The sequence below is a fragment of the Xenopus laevis genome, chromosome 3S (genome assembly GCF_017654675.1).
Source record: "Xenopus laevis strain J_2021 chromosome 3S, Xenopus_laevis_v10.1, whole genome shotgun sequence".
Classification (NCBI taxonomy): Eukaryota; Metazoa; Chordata; class Amphibia; order Anura; family Pipidae; genus Xenopus; species Xenopus laevis.
Window position 1 is genome coordinate 95,624,605 of NC_054376.1, and position 18,694 is coordinate 95,643,298.

Genomic DNA, 18,694 nt, shown 5'->3' on the forward strand with positions numbered 1-18,694 from the left:
CCTGAATTGAAGAAATGTGGATCACATTTATGACCCTTCACAAAATGCCATTGCTTATTAGACCATTTTGTATACTTCTCACGTTTGCTAATCCTAAAAGTGAGCATAGACAGATATAGTACAAAACTATTTTCTTACGATATTCAGTGCGTGTATGGTGGGAAAAGAAGCGACCGATATCGGCTCAAGACTTGGATATTGGTCGGCTTGTTGATCAGGCTGGATGGAAAGTTTTTATTTGGTGCCTTTGAAGGCACCCAAACATTGGTCATTGTTAGTGATGAATCGTCAGATTCAGGTAGAATTATATTGTTTCTACCTGTATATCTGAGATTCAGCTCTACACGTGTATTGAAACAAACGATCTTTCTTGGAAACAGCTTTTCCAAGAAAGTTCGTAATTGTCGCGTCTATGGCCACCTTTACTCTAAATTCCTAGTGGTTCTCACTACATATTACAAGGACATTCCAGCAGATGTTTTACATGTGTTCATCTCTTTCATCCTGTAGTCTCTTAACTCTAGTAAATATTCATTGAGTTTTTGGTCTATAATTTGAAAAATTACCTGTAGTCTTACTCCTACAATTTGTCTAAATATTTAACAGATTCTTGTAATAGAGAACATGAACTTTGGTACATACATATATAATATGGAAAGTGCATAGCATGAAATTTGTAGTCATGGGTTCCTCTCCATCTTTTCCGCACCAATAATACATAAGATTGCTTTGGAACGATCACTTCCAGACTTGTATAACAGGGATGAGTATAGTGTGACCCTAGTGTGAATGTGATAGGGACTTAAAATTGTAAACGCCAATGGGACGGGGACTGATGTAAAAGTCTCTGTATAATCTCTGTTAAGAGTTGTGCTCTTTTACTGCAAATTCATTATGTCAGTGGTGAAAACATAGTTATCACTACCTCCCATCCACAAGCACAAAAATAACACCAATACATATAACGACTGTAATCACAGAATTTTATTTAATAAAAAAAAAACAGTTAAAAAAAACAACACATTTTTGGGTGGTTGTCAAGAGCTCCTCACTTCTACATGAGCATTATGGAGCCCAAACACACCCATCATCAATAACATTTTGGCAGGAGCTTCAAATGTTGCACTGATTAAATTACAACAAATATATTATACCTTTTAAAAACTGAATTTAGAACAATAAATAAAAAAGGCATAGACAAATTAAAAAAACTGTCATAGCATTACAAAAAAATTATTAAATAAAATCACAATACTAATAATGTGCAGTCAAGTTTTTCGTCTACAAATGAGAACATGCCAGTAAATCCCTATATAATGTTTCCAGTTGGCAATAAACAGTCAATTATTCATTGACATAATTATTTTCTTTAAAATATCTTTTGCTGAAACAAAAAGTATGACCTGGGCAAACATAGTCTGCACTAAATACTGGTTTCTTTGGTAAAATGTAACTTCCCCCTTTTTGCTTTTAAAGCAAAATTAGTGAGATACATTCAAAATAAACAAGGTCTTTTTTTCTGAGCATCCAGAGCTTTCTCCAAACTGTTGGACATAAATAACGTACACTGTAATCTTTTAAGACAGGGCTTTTTAAACTGGGAGGCCCCAGGTTGGAATCTCTCCAAAGATTTTTATAGCCTCCAGCCAACCTAAAGGTTCCATAGGCTTCTTTGCATTGAGATTTCACAATACAACTCACAAACATTTCTTTTTCTGGATAATAAGACCATTGTACAGGAAAGGTCTGACATAACCATTTCAAAAAGGAACAATAGCAATGCTTGGGAAAATAAAGATTTCCTATTATATATGTAGTTTGTAGAGTATGTAGACTACATAAAAAAATCTTTAATTACTGTACTCTGTGCTACATATATGAGTGTGTGAGTTACTTTGTAATGTTTCCAGCACATAGTAGAACAGATACGTCTTTAGAGAATAAGTACAGTTGTCTTAGGGAGAAGACGGGGGCAGTGGAGGCGCTGCTATAATAATGTAAAAACAGATGCATCATTGCTATATACTTCTCTTTAAACTGTCAGGCAGAACAGTGTATTGAATCCTGAAATAAAGAATAATGTTCAGCCTCTGCGGACTGGTTTTAAAAATACCAACAATAGGTAAATAAAATATTAAAAAAAAACAAACATATAACATTTTCCAAAATGATAAATACTGATAGAAAATACACACAAAAAATGTAATAAGTGGCTAAATACATTGTTATGTGCATGTGGAACTTGGCAATATGGCTGCTATTACAAACTGACTTAAATAAGAAGAATATTTAAAAATTTGTTAGCATTCATGTGTCTACTTACAAAATGATTGGCCTAGTCTTAGGGGCAGATTTATCAAGGGTCGAATTTCGAGTTCATGGGAGTTTGTAAAAACTCCCATAAACTTGAAAAAAAAAATTGCATTTTTTTAAAAAAAAAAATCAAATTTTTTCAAATTCAGATGAATGGGTTCAACCTACAAACTCGAATCGAATTCGATTTGACCAAAAAAAACTTGATTTTCAGGATGTTTCGAAACAACTCCAAATGTATTTGAGAATGTCCCCCATAGGCGAAAACAGCAATTCCGCAGGTTTAAGGTGGTGACTAGTCGAATTCTTAAAGGGCCAGTACATGACAAATTTCAAATTCGAATTTAATATTTTTTAAAAACTCAAATTGAATTTTAACTATTCCCTAGTCGAATAACACTAAAAAAATTCGAAAACATGAAGTTTTTAATTCGAAATGCGAATTTGAATTTTCACTTTGACCCTTGATTAATCTAATGTGACTCATATAAAAGGACTCAATGAGATCCAGTGTCTAATTCTGCCTGACATTTAATACATAATGAAAATAATATAGGCAAATTTCAATAAAGCACTGAGCAGATTCTTGAAGGCAGTTCAACAATAAAACTCACTATGATCGACTTAACTTTAAGCTAAATTCATATGAGCTTTCTGTAAAATATTTTTTTTGGTCACACAGAAAAAAATGCCACTTGAGATGTAAAAAAAAACAACAAAAAAAAAACCACACACAAATCCTTATTTGTTTGCCCAGGACCATCTTCCTATGTAGTATTTGTGAATATTCGTATTCATTCACACAATCCAGCTGACCCCTGAAATACCTTTATGGTAAAAAAAAAAAAAAATGCTATTTTTCTTACTGTACTTCCTAACAACCACCTATTTTTCTTTCTACAACATTCTAGAAACATTTCTCATAATTTAACTCTGTTATACCATTGGGATGGCTACTGGTATATATTATTGCAATATTTTTGCATTGTAAAAAAATATATCCCTACACTTCCAGATTTCTTTCTATACCAACAACTTCCAAATCACATTGAGACTCAACCTTTACTTTTTCTACTTGCCAAAAGCACTTCAGCTAACATCCTAAAAACCAACTACATTCAAGGTCCATTTGGTACTGCCTGCCAGTTATTATTTCAGATAGTATTTGCTGACAGTGAAGTAAAAAATGCAAAACATACTAAAATTACAAATGACATCAGTTGTAAAGGAATCTAGGTAGAAAATAGTTCGGACATAACAGCAGTTTGTCTCTCAAAATGTTTAGCAAACGTGCTCTAAGTTCATAAAATAATTATTAAAAGACCAGGAAAAATATGAATAAAATAAGCAAATAAAACCAAAGCATTCATGTTTATCACTGCCCTATATTATAATACATTATATGTCCATAATTTCAGATTTTTGTTTCAGCGGAGGCTAAAAACACAGTTGGGGGACTTAAATGAAAAGGCATTTCTCGCTTTTTACAAAGTTTCATGTCTTTTGATATAAGGCAGAGTTGTCAAAGATTGTTTACACGCAATTATCCAACACTGGGGCCATATAACGTTCTCATGACTAATAAACGTTAATTAATGTATCTTCCTAGTTTAGGGACTTCCATAGTATGTCTCAATAAGACATTCACTCAGGCAAAGAACAATGTATTTTTGTATATAGGCCCGAGCCACTTTGAATTTTACTTTTAGAGTTAAATTTATAGATCCTGTGCAAGAGTGACAAGTGCAAAGCAAAACTGTAGAGTAATTCTAGAAAATACACATACAATTGTAAACAATATGACTTTACGTCTATAGGAAAAGGATTTAAGAAAGGTAAAATTGTATGTGCTGACTTGGCTCATTTTATAACTGAATGCCAGATATAAAAACATTTATATGCTTCACAAAAAAGATTACTGGTGTGATTCAAATACAACCACTGTCAGCAAAGTACCTGTGTACACCCATAAAGGTATCTAAATCTAAAATGAATAACTTTAAGTGAAATTGTTACAGATCTCCAATGCTTTTTTATAAACCTGAGTCACATCATCCATATCTGAAAGCAAAGAAAAGCTGTTGTCTGCAAAACGGTTGCGGTAGCGTTTCAAGTTTTGCGGACGACTAATTTTCTGAAGTCCATCAAAATCCTGCAGATACAGGATATTTTCAGCAGAAACACAACTGCGTATTCTCTGCTTGTTTGATCTTCCACCTTTTAATTCAAGCAAATCATAGGCGTCATTTGAAAGAATGCTGTCATCACTAATGATGCTGGATGGACGACTGTAGCTTCGAGACAGTCCTTCTCCAGGCATAACCCCTTCTTTCATAGATTCCAGTGAAGCTCCTGTGAGAGCAGCTACTGAGGAATCGGTGCAGTTGCTGGAATATTTGCTATTATGCTTTAAGATGCCCTTTCTCCTATATGAAAGACTATGAGAAAGCGTTCTCTTTGTCTCACTGATAACATGTGAAGGATTGATACTTTCTTCTTCATCATTGTGCAACAGTTCAGATGACTCACTCCGTTCAGGAGAAGAGTAATAGCCAGACTCTCTTTGTGGCGTCTTTTTTAAAATGCCCTTTTTTGGCATTGGTGTGGCCTGTTTGGTATCACATATAATTGGATCTTCGAGGTCTTGTGTGGAGTTGGGAGATGTATCTATGTGCCCTTTTTCATCATTGATCTTGTATGTTGGGGACGAAACAGGACTAACAACACCATCAATATAGCCATCACTGTGTGAACGATGATCACCATTTCTTTTCTTTAATATTCCTTTGGGTCTCTTTGATATTGTCACTGATGATGTTTCATCAGCACCATCTTGCAAAGACTGTGCAATGTCATTCTCTTTCTTGGATTTCTTTAAAGATCTTTGCCGTTCTAATGAAATTTCAGATGGTTTTGAAAGGCACTTGCTTTTGTTTTCAGCCTCAAGCTGTCTGCTGGTAGAACGATTATGCCAATCGATAAACCTTGCAAGTAGTGGAGATTCAGAGTCTCTTAAAACATCACAGTCACATACACTACTTTTATAGCTCCAGTTAACCCACCAGTGGTTTGCAATATCTTCAATTGTTGCTCGGCGCTCAGGATTAACCATAAGCATCCACCTAATCAGCCCACGAGCATCTGTGAATACAACACACAATGACAATACTCTCAGAACTTTAAGATTGTTTTTTTTTTCATCATGTGGCACCCCAAGAAAAAGAAACAAATATTCCTTTAGGAGTCATGTGACATACAGTATATAATGGCAGTTAGGATAGAAGACATACAAACTATCCAACAATAAACCTAATGCTCTCTGTAAACAGTAATTGGGACAAAGCATGGAAAAATAAATAATGGGAGCACAAATGCTCCCAACGCTGTATCTATATGCTGCACAAATCATGGAAAATTAGGTGGAATTCCGTGGGAACATTTTGCAGTATAAGTAAGAAAAACATGGTGATTTTTTTTGTTTTGAAAACTACATTTTTGTAAAACTGAATAAGGAATTGATCTGTTTAAAATCAATATTTTACACTGATTCTTCCATGAAAGATTCCTCTGAACCCTAAAAAATATACTACTCTGAAGCTTTGAATACCAGAGATCATAGAATGGATCTGCCTTCCCTGTGACTTCAAGGTGAATCATAATGAAAGTAAAAAAAATTTCATATGATTTTTGGATGTTGTGCTAGAAGGTACATTACTCATTTAAATTAATTAAATTAATCTCCTAGGAGATGGGGCCAAAATGCCCCAAACCACCCAATATTGTGATAAATCATTTACTTTTCAGGAAATTCTTGCCTGAAATTGCAGCAGTCCAGGTTTACAACAAGCATTTAAATGAAGGATTTTTCCGGCATTCCAGCCTCCACGTATTTTGACTACTAGAAAATGAGGCAAGTAACTGGAATGGCTTTGTATGTGGTTCACCCTTAAATGAACTTTTAGTATGACATTTATATTCCAAGATTATTTGCAACTGGGTTTCATTTTTTATTTTCTGCTGTTATTGAATTATTTCGGTTTTTGTTGAGGAGCTCTCCAGTGTGGAATTTCAGCAGCTATATGTGGTAGCAAGGGTAAATTTTATCATAGAACCAGACAGTAGCTTAAATAAAAGACTGAAATGCGAATATGAGAGGTCTAGATAATAAAAAGAAAAATAATAAAAAACAACAACATTTTAGCCTCCCGGACCAATAGTTTTTTAGTCAGTGATCCCTTTCTATCAGATGGAAAGGGCAGAAGACTACAAATAATTGAAATACTATTAAAACAATTTAAAAATTAAGACAATTTGAAAAGTTGCTAAGAATATGTAATTCTGTAACATACTAATAGTTAACGTAAACATGACTAATACCTTGAGGAAAAAAAAAGAATTTTTTAGGGAAAATTAACACATAACATACCCCCCTCCCCACCATGAAGGTGAGGTAGTTTACAAAGAAATGATCTACTTGTGAATAAGAAACGGCTAAGAGCACTGGCAGATCCAAACTTGCATTTTGGCTAGGGTGTAGTGTCATTTCACAAGTTCTGTTTTAATTGCACACGTGCAACAAGCTTAGTCAGCCAATAAACCAGGCACATGTTTCACCTTCAGCCTGTCTCAGCATGTGTTTCAGATCATACTGTTACCTGATGGTTGTGTTGGCTCACGGTATTCTCCACTGCTTATTTGTCTGATTAGGTTTTTGTGATCAAAACCGTCAAAGGGCATTGTTCCATAAACTAGAGTGTAGAGAAGTACTCCAAGGGCCCAACTGTCAACCTAAAATAGAAAAAATTATGCTGTAAATATCATTAGAGCACACGACAGGACACATTTATTTATATAAGGAAGAAGGGACTGGATTTATACTCCTGTAAAAATGAAAGAAACCCAGATTGTCTATGGCTGCTGGGATTTGTAGAATAGGTGCCACTTCACTAGAAAGGACCTCAAAGGGAGTAAGAGTAGTAGACAATCCTTCTGTCTTTGTTTTCAGTCCAAGAAGCCATTGGCTAACCATTCTGAGGCTGAGCATAGGCAACAAGATCTAGAAGGTAGGGGAGCCAGAATTGCTGGACTAGTTTGGCAACATTGGTAATATACAGCTCTATGCAGTGTCACAATTATGATTTCAAAAATATTTACTGGGTCTTTAAAATACTGGTATTTGAATTCTAATATACCGTATATACTCGAGTATAAGCCGTCCGAGTATAAGCCGAGTTACCTAATTTTACCTCCAAAAACTGGGAAAGCTTATTGACTCGAGTATAAGCCTAGGGTGAGAAATGCAGCAGCTTCTGGTAAGTTTCAATCAAAAAAATTGAGGGTTTCTGCTCCCATTGGAGGTGCCGGCGTCTTGTTTATGGATGCGGGCGACCATTCTTGGACGCCGTCGAATAATCTTGGAGACTATTCTTGGACGCCGGTGACTATTCTTGGATGCCGGCGACTATTCTAAGACACCGGCGACCGTTTTTGCGCTTGACCCGAGTATAAGCCGAGGTAGAGTTTTTCAGCATATTTTGGGGGCTGAAAAATTCGGCTTATACTCGAGTATATACGGTATATCTAATTTTTGTACTGCTGATTATTTAGGGGATGGTGTTCTAATTAGAGCTACACAGCATTACATAGGCTCTTACGTATAGACTTCTGTCTATATTACATCCTTTCCTCTGAGGAATAGATTACATAAATTACTACATATTAAAAAAACTTTTGCTAACTTAAACAGCTTTATCGAGACAACATACCTCAGGACCTCGATATGGTCTCCCATTTACTATTTCCGGAGAAGCATAAAGAGGGCTTCCACAGAATGTTTGCAGAAATTTATCTTTTTGATAAAGGTTTGAAAGGCCAAAGTCAGCAATCTGCAAGAAAGATTATTAGAGTTATCTGTCCGTTCACCAAAACAATTTCTACTAAATCATATTAATATCCTACAAGTGGAAATGTACACTTGAAAATGTAATAACAGATTAATCATAAACCTTCCAAGCAATTTATGGAATGTTATAAATAGTGGGAAATACAAACAGTGACATTGCTACAAATGGAGAAGGCCCTGCAATATACTTAGCAATCACATTTGAAATTGCTTCCCACTGAAACAAATATTTAATATTAAATGCAGTTAGCTACCTGTTGTTTCTATTGCAGTGCAGAAACTGACCTGTCTTGGGCTTGGGGATGCCACAATCTACTACTTCTGTTTTAGCATCTGTTATATATGTCTAATTAGGGTATATTGGCTCATCAGTTGTGTGTCCTTGATACAAGAGCTGCTGTATGAAAGCATGCAATGTACTCCATCAGCTACAGAAACCACAGTACATTAAAATTGATTGTATTCAGTTTATAATGTATTTATTGAGAGTTCAGTACAACTAAGGTGCCATTTAGCTGGCTCCTACATGGCCTAAGAAGGCCCATCATCACCATAATCATTAAAATGATGCAAGGAATTGGACCCACAAGTACACTGATGCATAACACAGGCCTGACCATATACACTGGCTGAATAGGGTTCTCTCTATGGTTTTCCATTTTAGTTGACCATCCTTGATATGATTGAACCCAAGGTTGCTCAATCAATCTAATAGTTTTAAGGGACTGTGTATGTCCAAGTGATAACACAGTTTTGCGAATTACGGTTGACATATAACGGCATGATTTGTTTACTTTATTGTCATATTATCATATGTACATGTATGCACAGTCACTTTAAACCAGATAAACTAAAGCAACACTAGCTGGACTTATAGTCAATTTCTCATTGTGTCTGATGAACACAACTTGAATATATATATTTAGATCAAATGAAGAGTCTGGCTACATCACAACTGCATATCCCGAACTTCTATTCCGAGGCTTAGATTGCCTTCAATTGGCCTAAATTCCTCTTTCTTATCAGTTCACCCTGGCTAGCTCACAGGAAGTTACTGTTAAGTCTAGAGAAGTGTGCCTTGTCAGTCAACAGTGGGAAAAATGGACCATTTCCAATTGTAATATTTCTGTGCTTGTCCCTGTACTTTCCTGTGGCTCTACAGTGGATTTGGCTAAAATTATACATAATGCTGCCTTTAATGGACACATTCCTTTAATGGCATGGAATGTATCATCGTGCATGGAAAAGCACGATATATTTGTTTTCTTATGAAGGAGTAAGTACATTTAGCAGCCATGTTTTTATTGCAGCCATTCAGGAAAACATTTACATTAATGCCCCCTTCTATCCTCACTGATGTTTATCAGCTTTCCCCATTAAAGCTGTCAGACCCATTGAAACTGAGATTACTTCATACTCTTGGCACTTTAAAAGCACAAAACTGTGATGTAAAAACAAAGCATCATATTTAGCATTGTAAAGGATAAAATATTTTATACACTTTTTGCAAAATAATGAATGCTTTGTATGTAGATTTAATTTAATAATACCATCCAAATGGGCTCAAATATCAACATTAAGTGAGATTTGAAATACTTCTTCCAAGCAATAAATGCAATTGGAGCACAGATTAAAGTCATTCATTGAGTACAGTAATACAATAACTTTACAAAGGCAATTGATCTAGTTTATTTCAGCAAATTTAGGTTTCATTATGAAACAAAACCTTTCAATTTTGCTCTTCTTTTAGACTAAATTAACATTTCTTAACTTGATATAGTGCAGCTTATTGACTAGCCATTAGGGTGATGGCACGTAAGGAGATTTGTAGTTTGCGAGAAATCTGTGCTATGTAAATCGCTGGTGGTAAAACATATGAATCGGATAAATTGTTTTCTCATGCGTTCTGTGGCGGTTGCACAATTTCAGCAATTCACACTGACACCAATGCTAAGATACACAGTGGTGCACACAGGACTTCTTCAGAAGCTTAAAGTGTAGTAAGGCTACAATTATATGACAAGCAATGACAATAACGCTCATCAGGAAACTTCTATTACAGTCTATGGGGCTGTTTCAGGGCTCTTTGTAGCAATATTTTAGGGTAGTGTGCCACTACCCCGTGGGATAACATGTACATTTCATTCTTTACATAATTATAAAAAGTGAATTAGAATTAAAAATCTGTATTTTCTTGGTGGATATGGGTTTGTCTGTCAGAGTCGAGCTCCATCTGTTGCCACGTGCGATTTATCCAACACATTTTCCATTGTGTTCTATGCAAAGCTGTCACAGACAGAGAGGAGACTTTTGACTGTCTTTTTTCCTTTCTGAAGGCAGTAGCAGTCAAAACGCCCCCAAATGCCATTTGTCTAAAATCATTTAAGAACATTCATTTTTTTCTTGGATTTTTGGCATACTCAAAGAACACCAATGTCTGGCTTCAGAAGTGCATGTTACCATTATAGAAACCAGGGAAACATGGCAGCTTGAAAACAAACTCTTAAGCAGCTGTGTCTTAATATTTCAGTAGACAAATAAAAATGTGCAGTAGCTCTTTAAGGGAGAAGGAAAGTCGTTTACCACTTGGGGGTGCCAAATGTTAGGCACCCCCAAGTGAATGTATTTACTTACCTGAAACCCTGGGCTGGTGCACCTATCAGCAGAAAACTGCACCGGCCCAGGATTATTCCAGCGAGCACCACGGATCGATTCTCTTGCGGCTTCTTCTTGCGGCTGCGCATACGCCTTAGAGTGAAAAGCCGAACTTTAACTAAAAAGTCGGCTTTTTCAGTCTACTGCATATGCGTCTGCCCCGGGAAATTTGAAGAAAGAAAAAGTCGGAAGAGAAGCACTCCGTGATGCTCGCTGGAATAATCCCGGGCTAATAGAGCCCACACTCCAGTTGGGGGAAACAGCAGTTTTTTTTTTAAATAAAAAAAACTGCCCCCGCCAGCGCGAAGACACTCACACTGGGAGGGAGCCATGTCAGTCAGAGAGTCTGCGCATAACACACTTCTGACGTCACGTACCTACACATAATGAGCAAGTTGCAGCATTCGCTCATTATGTTCATGTGTGCCTCAACATGGCTGCTTGAACCGGGAGCTCCCTCCTGGTGGAGGTTGTCTAGCACTGGTGGGGGGGGGGGGGTTTAAATATATATTTTGCCAATAGTTACCCTTAAAGACCATTGCTAAAATGTTTTAACAGGATTTGTTTACCAGCATTCAAGAACAGTGGCAAGATTGACCTTGAACCATTTAAGCAATGTAATCTTTACAAGACCACTGTAAGAAACAGTTATTTTACTGCTTTGCTTTATTAGCCTTATAAAATGACAAAAATGCTGTGTTTCATGCACAGAATTATGACTAGACAATATTTACGTGGCCAGCTCTTTGTTTACATGGGCTTCCCAGAACAATATGGAGTACTATGCTTCCTATCGTTTGTTTTTTTTAGCTCCTTTGACCCTTTCAGCAGGATGAAACTCCAATGGTTAATACTTTGGAATGTGCCTGTCTGGAACTTAAAACGAAGGTCATCTCATGTCAAAACTAAATATCAGCAGAAAGTTAACTGAAAGGGACTTATGAAGAAAAAAAAAAAATAATTTTCCAGAAAATTGCAGTCCATCTCAGAAGATGTTAGATTTCACTGACTGAAAGACAACATTCAGTACCTATACAAAAATACACTTAAAGGAAATAATATTTTAGAACCATGGGCTTCTCACTGGAGCACTGTGTCACTTTTTAGTTAGTATAGATATGGGTATATAGAATTTATGTGGAAGTAGGGAAGGGTGTGTGTATGGATGCTGGGTTTTCATTTGGAGGGGTTGAACTTGATAGACTGTCTTTTCTCAACCTGATTTAAATATGTAACTATGTAACTTATAGCAGCAAAGCAAATTTCTAGCAGATAGAGAAGGGTCTGTGTATGTCTGTGGGATGTTTCAGTAAGTAAAACTCTTACCATTATATAACTAACTTCAGTAAAGATATTATCTATAAGCCTGATCTCTTAAATTATATGCCTGATTATAACGCATGGTCATGTAATATTAAATGGATGATGGTTGGCACAGAAGTCAATTTAGCCCTACCCCTGTGAAATACAAAAGCTTGAAGCACCACTCCACTTTAATCAACCAGAAAACCCCAATATTTGAGTCCAGCAGACAGGGATTGCCCGGGTCCCATTGGGTATAGGGGGCTCAGCAGGGCACTGGCTATTGAGCAGTTTATGATTATGAAGAATTCCCAAAGTGTATTGCACCCTATATTTGCTGTGGCGCCCAGTACTAGGCATGCAACTGAGACAAGTAAAACAATAAATTAATATTTTTATTTAAGGTCTAAATCAGGAAAGGCTTGGAAATTCAAAACAGAAATAGAAAACACAGCATACCTTTATGTTGCCGTTTTCATCAAGAAGAATATTCTCCAGTTTTAAATCTCTATGTACAACACCATTCTAAAAAAGAAAAAGAAAAAAAAATTGTAAAAAAAAAAAAAAGTGTTCTATATATAGATTTTATACTTTAGGTTTTATTTATCCACCAGACCATTACGAGGCTAAAGAATAGCAAAAGGCTATTAGTCACTAGCTATGTGGTTGGGACAAAAATGAATGGAATCCATCCTCCTACAAAACATAGGAAACAAGAGGGGATTCTTTGGGTACCTTGTTTCACCTCCCCTCCTCAGCTTTGTGCTGAAAAGGTTTTACTGAGCTGAGCGCCAAGGGCTTTAAAAACAAAATTAATACCATTCTGGTGCCTCTTTAGCTTGATATAAACTTTTAAGAAACGTATGCTCGATGGCTGAAAGATTGTTCAATTTTATTAAACTCAGCTTCATGTGTTTTAAACAAAATATTTTCCCTCTGAGAATACAGTTGCAATTTCTTTGGTCTTATTGTAGTCTATGATTTTAACTCATCCGTTACCACCCACCAACTAAATAAGATTTGTGCTCCAGAAAGATGTAGTGCTAAAACCGAGTGTGCTTCTATTTGTGGCCTCAGTTAAGTGAAATATCTTGGCAGGGGGCACTTCTCTAATCAACCAGTCACAACTAATCATTTCCATGTGCTACAGCATTCACTAGGGAGGTTAGTTTATATAACATAGAATATTTTCAGTGGCCTCCTCCTTACTCCAGAGACACAATTCAGCTATGTGTATGTGCATGTGAGTGTTAACAGCTAAAGGAAAATACTTGTCCGACAACCAATACTGTAATGGACCTAATTTTAGCTGAATCTTTAGATGCAGCAAATATTTTATTTTTCATTCCTCTTTGGAAGAAAATCCACTATCTTTTTGAAAGGTGGCTAAAACATTCTCGTACAAAAGGTCAGCAGCAAAAAAATATCTGTTCAATAAAAACATACACGAGTCTTTCTGTGCACTTATTATAAATGGCTGCTCTTAGGGCAGTGGCACACGTGATGATTTGTCGCCCGCAATTTTTTAGACTCGGCTACAGTCGACAAATCTCCCAAAAAATGCCTCTCCATTGCCGGTAATAGGAATTGCTGGCGGTATGTCCAACTGATTGCTAAGTTGTCGAAGTTTCCTCTGGACGTTTTTTTAGGGCGAATTAGTGCTCAGTTGAGAGGCAATGGAGAGGCATTTTTATGAGATTTATTGCAGCCGCATATAAAACATTGTGGCAACAAATCTTTCCATGTGCCACTGTCCATAGCGGCAAGACACTAAAAATTTGCCCAGACAACTTATCTATTTCAGCTCCTGTCTTTTCCTTTTTATTGGGTGAGCAAATATTTAGCAGTTGAAAGCAGCTAAAGGTTTTGTTTCCCTAAACCTACATGGCTGGAAATACTAAAGTATACTGAACGTTTCTAAAATTGCAGCCGTGTCAATCCTATGACTAAATATCAAATATTCCTACTTACAAAGCTTTTGCAGACAGGAATTAAGAGTCCTACTAATTACTTACTAAAAGTGCTTTAGCAAGTTGGGCTGCTGCGTGCTTCATAGAGAAAAGTAATCATTCCAAATTCTTGTGCTTGTAGTCAATACCCAGCCCCGTTACATCATGGCAATTGGTATAACAACCATGGGCACCCTATAACTAGACTTCAAAAGCAGAGCAATGCAGCAAGGCTTAGAATCTCTGGTGGTCATCACCAAACAGGAGTATACATGTTAAAAGCTAGGAGCAGATCAATTTCCAGTGCATATACTTCTGTACAGTGATGACTTCCAAGGATCCTAAAACTGGATGTGACAGCATTTAGATGGCAGCCACCGATTGCCGTTTCACATTCGGATCCAGGTCTGGGGGATAGACTTGTGGGATTTTAACCGACAAGAGTTAAAGTTAGACAGGAGGCCTGAGTACATTCTAAAGTTTCAAACTAAACATCGCTAATATGATGCAGAAAATTACACACAAAACTGCTGCTGTTTTAGAATCCATAACCGGTCAGTATAAATGAACTGCAAGGTAAAGCACAAGATACATATTCCTCAATATGTACAAGATAGGAGCACACACAACTATGAGCTAGTGGGAAAAAGTGTTACAGTTAAAAAAAGCTCAGGAATCGGAGAACTCAAGCAAAACATTTAAGCAGCCATCATTCTTCTCACCTTGTGGCAGTAGTGCACAGCAGAGACAATCTGACGAAAGAAGTGTCTGGTTTCCCTTTCGCTCAGTCTTCGTCTCTCGCTGATATAATCATACAGCTCGCCTTTGCTTGCATATTCCATTATGATCACAATTTTGTCCTTATTTTCAAAAACTGCATCAAAAAAAAAAAAAAAAAAAAAAGAGAGAAGGCTTTTAGTAAAGGTTCGAGTGAGCTGCACAAATGTGTGGTTGCATTAGTGAGTAAAGACAAGTCTGCAAAAATCACTGTGAGAAATATTATCCTTTACAGTGGACCGGTCACCCAAATTAAAAATGAAATCCAAATTCTATTTTTAATGAAAGTATTCATAGCTGATGTAAACATTTAAAGGGATACGGTCATGGGGAAAAACATTTTTTCTCAATATGAATCAGTTAATAGTGCTGCTCCAGCAGAATTCTGCACTGAAATCCATTTCTCAAAAGAGCAAACAGATTTTTTTATATTCAATTTTGAAATCTGACATGGGGCTAGACATATTGTCAATTTCCCAGCTGCCCCAAGTCATGTGCTCTGATAAACTTCAATCACTCTTTACTGCTGTACTGCAAGTTGGAGTGATATCACCCTCCTCCGTTTTCCCCCCAGCAGCCAAACAAAAGAACGATGGGAAGGTAACCAGATAGCAGCTCCCTAACAAAGATAACAGCTGCCTGGTAGATCTAAGAACAGCACTTAATAGTAAAAACCCATGTCCCACTGAGACACATTCAGTTACATTGAGAAGGAAAAACAGCAGCGTGCCAGAAAGCATTTCTCTCCTAAAGTGAGGGCACAAGTCACATGACCAGGGGCAGCTGGGAAATTGACAAAATGTCTAGCCCCATGTCAGATTTCAAAATTAAATATAAAAAAATCTGTTTGCTCTTTTGAGAAATGAATTTCAGTGCAGAATTCTGCCGGATCAGCACTATTAACTGATTCATTTTGAAAAAAACATTCTTTCCCATGACAGTATCCCTTTAAAAATCTCAGCTGTCGAACAAATATTGCACCCCCCCCATTCGCTACAACATTTAATTGTGTAATCAGTGCATGGTGATGGACATCAGGTCCCCCCATTCTGGTGCACAATCAAGATTCTGAAATTATGCAAGGCTCACCTTAATAACAGTGTCCACAACATGGCTCCTGCCTGCTCGCTATAATTGTGAATTTGCAGACCAAAGGAAGCAAGATTCAAATAATTTATACAGTGTAATTAAAGTTCATTTTCCTATAAAATAGGATTTGGAATATTTTTTTTTTTTGGTTGACAGGTCCCTTTAATTTTTTTTTAGCTTCCACTAATGTAAAGGGAATATTATTAGATATAGTTAGAATTACTTTCCAAAGGTTCAATCTATACTTTTCATCAACTCATGTGTTAATACCATGGCCAAACATCTCGGAATACAACTTCAATTAAAAAAAGAAGCCAAATTATTTTCTTGTGGCAGGGGATGGTGTCAAAGGCAGATATTTAAACTTTATTTTGAATCAGGAAGTGATGGGAATGGGTAGAGGGTTTTTACTTCTACCTGACAGCACAACACCTGGAGGTGGGCATTGAAAGTACTGTTTCTATTTTTGCAGATGATACTAAATTGTGCAGAACTATAGGTTCCATGCAGGATGCTGCCACTTTGCAAAGTGATCTGTCTAAACTGGAAAACTGGGCAGCAAACTGGAAAATGAGGTTCAATGTTGATAAATGCAAGGTTATGCACTTTGGCAAAAATAATATAAATGCAAGTTATACACTAAATGGCAATGTGTTGGGAGTTTCCTTAAATGAAAAGGATCTAGGGGTCTTTGTAGATAACACGTTGTCTAATTCTGGGCAGTGTCATTCTGTGGCTACTAAAGCAAATAAAGTTCTGTCTTGCATAAAAAAGGGCATTAACTCAAGGGATGAAAACATAATTATGCCTCTTTATAGGTCCCTGGTAAGGCCTCATCTGGAGTATGCAGTTCAGTTTTGGACTCCAGTCCTTAAGAGGGATATAAATGAGCTGGAGAGAGTGCAGAGACGTGCAACTAAATTGGTTAGAGGGACGGAAGACTTAAATTATGAGGGTAGACTGTCAAGGTTGGGGTTGTTTTCTCTGGAAAAAAGGCGCTTGCGAGGGGACATGATTACACTTTACAAGTACATTAGAGGACATTATAGACAAATGGCAGGGGACCTTTTTACCCATAAAGTGGATCACCGTACCAGAGGCCACCCCTTTAGACTAGAAGAAAAGAACTTTCATTTGAAGCAACGTAGAGGGTTCTTCACAGTCAGGACAGTGAGGTTGTGGAATGCACTGCCGGGTGATGTTGTGATGGCTGATTCAGTTAATGCCTTTAAGAATGGCTTGGATGATTTTTTGGACAGACATAATATTAAAGGCTATTGTGATACTAAACTCTATAGTTAATATAGGTATGGGTATATAGAATTTTAATTAAAAGTAGGGAGGGGTGTGTGTATGGATGCTGGGTTTTCATTTGGAGGGGTTGAACTTGATGGACTTTGTCTTTTTTCAACCCAATTTAACTATGTAACTATGTAACTATGTAACACCTAACAAAGTGCTACCTGTGCCATAGCTTCAGTTTATGTGGTTTCAGGAGACTCTCTCTTTAGCCAATATGAAGGAGAGGTAGGTTACTTTTGTTGATCTATGCCTGGCCTTAGGTGTACCTGTGATGAGGCTGAAGGTAGTTGTTCAGGGGGCAGTGTGTAAAAGCTGGAAGCCATAATTCTACTCAAATTGTGGGTAGAATTGTTTAAACACCCATGCATAGCTTCACTTTATTGTTTCTGTCCAAACACTTTTCATTAAAAACATTGACAATTTGAGAAATTAATTTTTGTTTTTAATCATAAAAAAAAAACTGCCAAAAAAAAACATGTTTACTGCATCTCTACATCACGGTTTCACGATTTCCTTCACTCTGGTGTATTACAAATAAAAAGAGCCTGAGAAGTACCCTTTAAATATTACAAGCACCTTTATTTCCCAAGTACGGTTATATTTGTTTGCATCATTGGGATACCGACTCAGAATATCACACTCACATGTTTAAAGCTGGCCATAGATGCAAAGATCCAATCATCGTACGATCGGACTTTCCCATCTCCCGACCCGCCACTAACCATTCAGATCAAAGTCTTACCAGTCAGATTAGTTAAAGAACAGATCAGCAATGTTCTGCCCCTGACAGCAATCGTACGATATCTATGTCCAACCAAAGCTAGTGACAGTCTCCCACTGAAAATCGTACGATCGGCAATACACGCAGAGATATTATCGGCAGCCGATAAAAATTTTCTAACCTGTCCGATCGACGAAATGACCGATCTCCGCCGGACGAAAAATGTCGGGACTCTCCACACACGTTCCGAAAATCGTACGAATCCTCGATTCGTACGATCAGATCTTTGCGTCTATGGCCAGCTTTAGACTATAAGCATTTAGCAGACTCCTCAGTAGGTCAGGATATTTAGCAGCCAGTGCTAGACAAAAAAGGTAATGAACAGGCAATATTTTTTTTTGTGACTGATGAAAAAGAAGGGATATGAGCTGTCTACATTCCCTACAGCTTTATCAGCTGACACGAGTCCTGTGCTCTGACATCAATTCAATTTCCCCATGTCTGAGCACACATACACGGTATATGACAGAACATGATAGTTCATGCTGCCTTGAGCTAATATGCTATTCTTTACAGTACAGTACATAAGACAACTCACTTGAACATCAAAATCCCAATAATGATAATATTCCTTTCTTGAATGCAGTGTTTCACAAAAGTCATTAAAAGGACCATAATAATACC

The 18,694-nt window shown here is 36.9% G+C and overlaps 1 protein-coding gene across 1 annotated transcript in view; it reads right to left on the reverse strand.

The window, feature by feature from the left end:
- Positions 1–969: 969 nt before the first annotated feature.
- The window catches only part of nuak1.S (NUAK family kinase 1 S homeolog), a 49,014-nt gene continuing 31,289 nt past the window's right edge, over positions 970–18,694 (reverse strand). The window contains exons 3-7 of the mRNA XM_018256042.2: positions 14,844–14,995; positions 12,632–12,697; positions 8,079–8,198; positions 6,969–7,101; positions 970–5,454 (exon numbers count right to left, since the gene is read on the reverse strand). Coding sequence (XP_018111531.1) covers positions 4,313–5,454; positions 6,969–7,101; positions 8,079–8,198; positions 12,632–12,697; positions 14,844–14,995 — 1,613 coding nt within the window. The 3' untranslated portion in view covers positions 970–4,312. The remainder of the gene's footprint in view (positions 5,455–6,968; positions 7,102–8,078; positions 8,199–12,631; positions 12,698–14,843; positions 14,996–18,694) is intronic.